Source organism: Sabethes cyaneus, chromosome 3, assembly GCF_943734655.1.
Source record: "Sabethes cyaneus chromosome 3, idSabCyanKW18_F2, whole genome shotgun sequence".
Taxonomy (NCBI): domain Eukaryota; kingdom Metazoa; phylum Arthropoda; class Insecta; order Diptera; family Culicidae; genus Sabethes; species Sabethes cyaneus.
The window spans coordinates 68,421,691-68,430,994 of NC_071355.1; the positions used below are offsets into that span (position 1 = coordinate 68,421,691).

General features: G+C 37.8%; 2 protein-coding genes across 2 annotated transcripts; both read left to right on the forward strand.

The window, feature by feature from the left end:
• Positions 1-3,275: 3,275 nt before the first annotated feature.
• Positions 3,276-5,040, forward strand: LOC128742324 (CAAX prenyl protease 1 homolog). Its single transcript, XM_053838655.1, has 2 exons — positions 3,276-3,406; positions 3,472-5,040. Exon 2 carries the CDS (start codon positions 3,477-3,479, stop codon positions 4,830-4,832), a length of 1,356 nt encoding a protein of 451 aa, XP_053694630.1. The 5' UTR covers positions 3,276-3,406; positions 3,472-3,476; the 3' UTR covers positions 4,833-5,040.
• A 2,490-nt stretch (positions 5,041-7,530) lies between these two features.
• LOC128743905 (dynein regulatory complex protein 9) lies at positions 7,531-8,977 on the forward strand. The gene is made up of 5 exons (XM_053840598.1): positions 7,531-7,603; positions 7,667-7,940; positions 8,003-8,255; positions 8,378-8,549; positions 8,604-8,977. The coding sequence occupies exons 1-5, from the start codon at positions 7,531-7,533 to the stop codon at positions 8,975-8,977; spliced, it is 1,146 nt and encodes a 381-aa protein (XP_053696573.1).
• The last annotated feature ends 327 nt before the right edge of the window (positions 8,978-9,304 follow it).

A 9,304-nucleotide genomic window follows, 5' to 3' on the forward strand; every position in this document is an offset into this window, starting at 1 on the left:
GACACTGACGTGCGAGTTACGGGGGGTGATGCATGGAGCTGCAATATCAGCAAGCGCAGTAATAACGGAATACTGTTAAGGCCGATGCACACTTAACAACTGATAAGAATGAAATTTTCTCGCTAATCCAGTTTTTCACGAGCCGTAATGAAGTAATTTGCGGTTTCGTCACTAACCAGAATGACATTAGCTGAGGATCGGTTATGTAGGAGTGAGAGGGGAGCGAAGAGTGGAGGAGAGGATCCGGGAGTTTGATATTTGATGTTTTTGATATTATTCCTACTGCAAACAGCCTCAGCGAGGGCCTCAGCTAATGTCAAAAAATCCTTATATGTGTGCGTGGTGGAATACTTCATATTTGAACAGCATTTTTGACATTTCCCTAATACATCGCACATTTTCTTTCCGTGCGTTCACGGTAAAACTAAATGAATGTACGGAAAGAAAATGTGCGATGAATTGGGTCCTAAAATTTGTGATAAAAAGATGATTTTTTTAGAAGGAACGATAAAGCTTCCCATTATGACTTCCAGAGTATAGTTTTTTCTTTTTTAAAAAGATGCAGAGCACTAAAAAATTAAAAAACAAAAATATTGTAATTTATTCTCCCTTGACATTAGAGATCTTCCTTGACATAACGAAAATAACACGTTTCTGGCAACAATGATAACTTTTTCTCACTGGCAACTCTGGTTTGACAGGCAGCTGATCGTTTTGACAGTTACAGCTTCGCAGTTGTCTCTTGTGCTTGTCTGCGTTTTGCTGGTCGTGAGGAAGTGGAACATCAAATTTGTACTAGTTATCGGATAAAAGTTTTGATTCGGGCAATGTATTCCAATCCATCGATTCACGGTGCTAGACTTTGTCCAAATCTAGTTTGCGCTAAGAATGACTAAACGATGTCGAACTGATGGCCAACAGTATAATCACAGAGAACAGATTAACAGGCTCGAAGGAAGTAATCGATTTTTTGTGTGTAAATTCTGTCGGTAGCGCCCTCCAGAAATAGTTTGCCAAACGCATCAAAAAATATCCATGTACCTTTATCAACATTTCTTTGTGCTGGAGTTACATAGCAGCGATGGCAGCGACATCAAGATTTAGTTTGCCACTTACTGCTCGAGGGGTGCTCTATTGAAGGATTACTCGTAGATTACATAAAAACCTTTTACACACTTTTTGCCAATTACCTGGTAGTCTGTTCTCTGTGGTATAATCTCGGTACAATCGACCCCGCAGAACAGTATGAAAAAAAAAAACGCCAACCGAAACTGGCACCGTATTATCAATCAATTGGTATGTTCTGCTACTCCGATGTGAATCAGCAGTAGGGCGAACGGCAGACCAAAAATTTCTGTGCGTTTCTAACCAAACACGGTCGCATCTCGATGGCGGGTGTTGCATCCGAAAACTGAAGCCATCCACGCTGTGACCAAGTGCAGTCACTACGCTTATTGCTGATTTTGACAAAGGCCTTAATTAAACTGAGATGACCGGAACCGGAAAATGAGCTGTAAACTCAGAAAATGTTTTAGGTCGCGATTGCCAAGCCATTTCCTGACTTTGCAACTTTTGACTTTTTGACACACTATCACATGAGCGTGAAGATAAACAAAAAGTTTTCCGTGACATTTCAAGACATACAATGGTTTCTTTTTATAATTCGTGTTGTCTAGACACCGCTTGACACAACCATGCACAACTATAGTTTGTCTATATAAGGTTGCCCAAATGTTTATTTTTTGTTAAAAATTTCACAAAATTAAAAAAAAAGGTTTTTAACGGCAATAGCCTAAAAATATAAAATTAAATATTAAAATATGTGTTCCTAACCCTAACCTCATCGTTTCAAGCTAAAAACGACATAGGGCTTTAGGACCCAATTAGGGAAATGTTAAAAATGCTGTCAAATATTACAAACACGTCCACTACTATGGCTCGTAAAAAGCTGGATATACCATCAAACATATCAAGCTTTTTACGAGCCATAATATTTGACATTTCCTTAATACATCGCACGTTTTGTTTCCGCATGGTCACGGTAAAACCAAAGGGACGTACGGAAAGAAAACGTGCGATGTATTGCTAAAATGTCAAATATGATGGCTCGTAAAAAGCTGGATTGCCCACCAATAACTTTCATGGTATTGTGAGTTTTTACCATAAAAATGACGGTTTGTTCAGTATGTAACAATCAGGGATGGTTCGATCACTTTGACTTAATTTTGATTCATTTGACAGTACCATCTCAGCCGAGCCAAATATGACAATGTTATTTATGGGACATTTGTAGAACTAGTTCTAATCTACAATTTTTCTGACCAAAGTTTTGCTGTATCTTTTGTAGTTACGGTGCTACAATGCTAGTAACTCATCAGTGACTAAATGAACGTTCATTTAGTCACTAATAAGATACTAGCATTGTAGCGCCGTAACTACAAAAGATACAGTAAACCTTCATTTAGCAAAATTATAGATAATAACCTGTTCTACAAATGTCCCATACATAACTTCGTCATATTTGGCCCTATTAAGACGGTACTATCAAATGAATCAAAATTGAGTCAAAGTGATCGAACCATCGCTGGTAACAATCCAGCTTTTTACGAGCCATAATGACGAACGTGTTCGTAATATTTGAACAGCATTCTTGACAATTCTCTAATACATCGCACGATTACTTTCCGTACATTCCTTTAGTATTACCGTGAACGCGCGGAAAGAAAATTTGCGATGTATTAGGGAAATGTCAAAAATGCTGTTCAAATATTACGAACACGTCCGCCATTATGGCTCGTAAAAAGCTATAGATAAATAAATCTAGCATTTTGCAAACATACTTAAAAAGTAGCACCGAATTCGGTAAAATTTTGCCGAAATTTCAACAGCCGACCGTTCGGTAATTTTTTTATGTGTCCGCAAGATCCGTAAACGTGGATATGCACCATCGATATTTTTACCGAACGTTTTGCCATTTGACGTTGAAATTTCGGTAAATTTTATTGATTTTTTTAAGTACGAATGTTATCGTCCTGTTATGATAACATTTTTAAGATTAAAAAGCTAAACATGCTGCTGCGTATAGTAATCACTGCTGTTGGAAACACCTTGATGCGTAAAAGCAAGCGTAAAGATTTAGTAGAGTAATGTCCGATTACCGCGCAGCTGTACGCCTCACTGGAAACCCCTTGTTGCACACCTTCTCTGGCTTCGAGTTCAAGCAGTTGCTGGAAATTCCACCAACTATCTGGCATTTCTGTTCAGTTCAGCCGCAATCCGCAAATTTTGTCAATAGCAAATAGCCAACGCAGAGGTTATCGATTCTCATTATTACTCACAGATTGTTGAATATTGTTAAAACATATGTATGTTTTGTAGCAAAAAAGCAGATAGTTTACAGTAACAGGTTAGTAGTTTACCAATATAACATTGTAGCTCAATTACATTAATATATTCAAACCTCAATTACAGCCAACATGCCGGAGGTAATGCAAGCCAGCGAGATAACGCTTTATTCAATATTGATTTTCCTGATTTTGGAAAATTTTATCAACCTCTACCTAACCCGGCGCCAGATCTTCGTGTACGAAACTAGCAAGGATGTTCCGGTTGAACTGAAAGGTGTCATGAAAAAAGAAACCTTTGAAAAGGCTCGCCTTTACGGTTTAGATAAAGCAAATTTCGAGGTGTTTAAACTGCTGCTATGCGATATTGCCATCGTATCCATAGAATTGTACACTGGCTTCATAGCACTAGTTTGGGCTAGAGCCGTCCAATTAACGCTACAATTTGGGTTGAATGTTGAAAGTGAAATTCAAGTAAGCATAGTATTCTTGGTCCTAATCAACATTATTGGAACCTTTAAGGATTTACCGTTTAAAATTTACGCAACATTTATTCTGGAAGAAAAGCACGGTTTTAACAAGCAAACCCCAGGATTTTTTGTTAAGGATCAAATCAAGTCGTTTCTTGTCGGACAAGTCCTATCGATTCCAATTGTCAGTGCGATTATCTATATCGTTCAAATAGGAGGAGATTACTTCTTCGTTTGGTTATGGGCCTTCATGGGAGTGGTTTCGCTGCTATTGATTACGATTTATCCAGTTTATATTGCTCCACTGTTCGATAAATTCCGTCCGCTTGAAGATGGAAACTTGAAGACTAGCATTGAAAAACTCGCTGCGTCATTGAAATTCCCACTAGGAAAACTGTTCGTGGTAGAAGGTTCTAAGCGATCTGCACACAGCAATGCCTATTTCACCGGTTTATTTGGAGCCAAGCGCATAGTTCTGTTTGATACACTCCTGTTGAATAAAGGACTACCGGATGATTCCACTCTTGCTGAAGACGAGAAAGGAAAAGGCTGCGAAGACGTGGAAGTACTGGCAGTTCTTGCTCATGAACTTGGACACTGGAAATTAGGCCATATTAAGAAGAATATCATCATCATGCAAGTGCAAATGTTTTTAATTTTCATCGCCTTTTCTCAACTATTCAAGTACTCTCCGTTATATCAAGCTGTTGGATTTCCAGAAAATGTTCAACCTATTCTGATTGGCTTCCTCGTGATTGCCATGTATATTCTGGCTCCGTATAATACGCTCATATCGTTCTGTATGACCATTCTATCACGCCGATATGAGTACCAAGCTGACGAATTCGCTAACGAACTTGGATACTCAAATGAGCTGCAAAAGGCTTTGATCAAATTAAACATTGATAATCTGGGATTCCCGATCTACGACTGGATGTACTCCAGCTGGAATCACTCCCATCCCACTTTATTGCAGAGACTGGAACGACTCAAAACAATTCAGAAAAAAGAACGATAAAATAGCCCATCCACTAGTATGGTAGAGTAGATTTCGACTAGTCGACGGTTGTGCAGCACGCGTAATGCGCACAGGAGTATGGACGCATAAATTTTTAGCTATGGTACTATTGAAACCTAAGTTTTCAAATGTCAGGTTAGATGGATAAGAATTTTTGTACCTTTGCGCTGAATTTTATGTAGTCAATAAAAACTTTTATCACCATATGAATCACAAAAAATTTCCATCCGAATGTATTTGTTCAAACAATTCGTAAATATAGAACTTCTTGAAAAACTTCGAAACTTCCAAAAAATATATGTTTAACCTCTGTGTCTGTTTGCTGAGTGTTTCAACATTAACCCTGTCAAATAAAAAAATTAATGCGTGATATTATTTCCGGGACGCTTGGTCATCTGGAATAAGTCATCCATTCCGGGACTATCTCACAGCTTTCCAATGGACGTCGAGAAGTGACACATGTTTAAAGGGTTATATATACGGTTCGGACGCACCGCATTTCAGCAATAATGCAATAAACTTTCAGCACTTTAATAGCTGGCTGGGCCGTGTCTCGAACGAAAACATTATGAATTAGTAACGTGACATATAAAAGATTGTTTTAATCTGTCTGTTTTAATATTATTAAGTGAATCTTGATAAGTAAGATTTGAAACCTAATTTGCACGTTTTGAAATACATATTGATATAGCACTCGCACAGCAATATAACAAAGTCCGAATTCAGTCATTAGAAATTTAGCCTGTTCAAAATTCTAGTACAGCCTTCAAAATATTTCTGCATGAATTTTTAAGCTACATTATTATATTATTTTATTTACTTATTTTTAGTATACATTACGAGTCGTAGATCACGTGTGTTTATCTATCATGGGATAGTCAGGGTTAATGCTTCTTTTTATATGGTTTAGTTTTTCATTTCAGTGTATTTTGTTTGTCAAACAAAATAGTCAGTAAAAGGTAAACAAAAACAAACGTACGCGAACTTGGTTACTGAACCTGCTGAGCTGCACAGAAAAAATGCCGCAAGTACTGCTGGAAGTGGCCCGGCATGGGACCGTAACAACAAAACTAGAGAACACTTTAGACGGAAACAATATTGATGCTCTGATCACATCTCTCAGGGCATTGAAGGATTCCTCCAATGAGGCGCTGACACGGCTAGTACAAGAAGAAAGTGCAGAAAATGTTCCTAAGCCACCACAAACAGGTTTGCGATTTATATGGTTTAGATAGGCATTTTTTAATTTTTACAAAGGATATTTTTATTTCATGCTACTTAATAGATAATACCACGGATGATGATGAATAAAAAACAGATTGATAGCGTCGAGTATATGTAAGTGCGTTGCTGTAGCGAAAAGCTATGTTCGGTTGTATGATACTTGGTTATAAAGATAGATATTAAATCTATGCTATTCCATTGCTATGTGATCCTTTATTCTGATATCCGATTTACATTAACTAACGGTAAACCCATCCATCAAAAGAAAGGCCACATATTTTTGATAATTATTGACAGCTATTATACCAACAGCTCCATACAACAACCTTCTGTCTGTACAAAAAATACCCACGTTGTCTGTACATTGTGGTCAATTTGACCGCAAAATTCAAACTGCTATATCTCAGCGAAAACTTGACAGATTTCAGAATTTTCAAGAGTGTTTTATTTTTTGTATGCCAGAAGGGCATTGGGTTAAAAGGCTACTGCGACAGTCTTAATGATCGTCTTTTGTGGCAGGCCCGTTTGCTGTACACAGTTTACGGATCAGTCATACCCATTGATGGAGTTGAGCGGAATAGTTGTAATCCTGTGCCCCAATTCGGTACTACATAGTTTATAAAGCCAATGACCGTTTTGGGATTTGGGCTCCATACCTGATATGGAGTAAGAAGGAAACTTCCAAAGAAGTTGTGCCTTGATAATGCAAGAGCTCCGCAATAGCAGAGCAGATGCGCTGAACTTTCAGGTTCAGAGTTACAAAAGCGGCAGGTGTCGGGTGATACCTTGCCGATATTCTTTAAATGATTAAGAGCGGGGCTGTGTCCTGTTAGGAGTCCCGTGATCGTGCGTAGTTCACTACGAGTTAAATGGAGTAGTAGAGTGCAGATAGATGACGAGTCGTGGAAGGATACAAGCAATACCCGACGACGCTCTAGGAAAAATGGCGCTAGACAATGACCCGACAGAAACGAAGGAAGAAGATGGAGACAACTCCAGTGCAGATGACTGAGGCCTTTCCCTAATTAAGTTAGTAAGTCTAGTATATGTTAAACTTATTTATTGCAGAAAGCTTCCGTGTAGAATGGATTAAAACACATCTTTTCAAATTTGAAAACCTGGAATAAAATCCATTTTTTGCATTACATACTCTATCAAACAGTTTCACACAATTTGGCTTTAACAAAACGATATAGATTTTTTCCTCAAAATACATTACAATAAATTCTTTGATAAAAAAATAAACTTTTGAGGATAATAACAGTAAATTTAGATTTATTCAGTTTTTTCTTCTTTATGCTTAAATCAACGTGTGTCCTTTGTCGAACATTAGAGGAAAATTACCAACGAAAATTCAGCTACAAGTTTAATGATGATTGAAATTTTGTACATGCGCATAGCTATACATAAAATTACCTAGAAACGGACATTTATTTATCATTGTATCTGTTGTTGCTGAAACATATATTACGTGATGAAAAATATGCAAACTGATCAAATATTTCCAAAATCTTCAGAAAGCGAAGATGACAGTGAAAAAACGGTTGGTAAGGCATCTAACAACTCAGGAAGTAAGCTACTTCTAAGTTTGCGCGCATATTTCTATACAGCATCTACAAACGATTCCCCGAGCAACAGTAAAGCTGCGGCAAAGGTGCACTTTAACGATATAGAAAGTGCGATGATCAATTCGGCGATCGAGGAAACAATTTTCAAGTTGATCATTGTCAACATGGAGGACGACCAGTCGAGCACGCCAATTGCGATTAAACCGCCGATGCACGTGCGGTTCGATCCTTCGTACAAGAACAGAACGCTAAGTGAGACACAAACCGTGGAGGTGGCGATGGGGATGATGATAATGGTTAAGTTAAAGAATGACATGTTTGTAGTCTGTAAAATAAGAATTAGTGTATTGAACAATAATCGTATTGGTTTTCGTTTAGTTCAAGTCTGAGAAAATTACTTGCCGATACGCACGTGGAAATGGCCGAACAGGGAACGTTCGAAACACTGCAAACCTTTATGGACATTGACATACAAAGCGAAAGGGAAGAGCACCAGCTGATAAGGGATAGCATTTTGAATGAGAAAAGGCTCAGAGCACTGCAGGCTCGGCTCGATGGGGAAATGAAGCAACGCAAATCGCTGCTGAATCAGCTGGATGAAGAGATTTTTGATCTAGAAACCAAAGTAAAGGTATGCAAAATGGGTTGGGAGTAATTGAATACAAACCGCAATTTAGATGCTTGTGTATGGCTTGGGCAAATATTTATATAACATTTATGTAATAATAACATTTATACGTAATTTAAAAAAAGGATACTCGTATCGAGAATGATGTCAAATCTAGACTTGTACACAACTGGGAAAGTACACGGCATGAACAGGCACAAATCGTAATCGAGAGTAAGGAAAATGATCTTATACGATGCTCGAAGGAAACTACAAATAGCATCGATCGCGAATTAAGATTAAAAAGTGAAATAGATGGTAAGCGAGTCTCAATTCCTATTTTTGTATGAAGTAAAAGCATTGTTTTTTCAGTCTATATCAATTATTGTATCGATTTGATTAACGAAAAGATCACATTTTGGATGGATAAATACCAGAAGGAGATTAAAGCCTTCGACAACGACATCATGCGCCACAAGGAGCAGATTGCCGAACTGAAAGTTAAGTACGAAGAAATGGTGATTCTTTACAAACATCGTGAGAAGGAGATTAAAATTTGCGCCGAATCGAAAAAGGAGCGGGAAAAGCAGATGGCCTTCGCCGATAAGCAAATGCGTTCGGCAATCAAAATTCAAGCTTGGTGGCGGGGCACCATGGTCCGGAAGGGGTTAGGGCCTTTCAAGAAAAAGAAGAAATCCAAAACGCCCAAGGCTTCCAAGAAGGCCGGTGGCAAAAAGGGCAAATAATGCCGATTTTCTTTAAATATATTTCTGTGAATAATATACCCATTCGCGTATTCCTTGGGAAGCTTCTTTTTGTTCTATAATTATGGACAGAAAATAGTTTTCGACTTTTATTAAAAAAAGAAGTAAATTTGCTGTCTCGCTGAAACATTCCAATATAAATATAATAGAATAAAAGAATCAGCACTGAGAAATACCACTAGCCAGTATCCACGTATATTGGCATTCGATCATTTTGTGTTCACTGCCTATTGATTTCGTTTCTTATTGCCATGAAAATTAATGTAAAATTTTCTCTTTCCTTTTTAAATATAGTAATTCGTTCTGTAA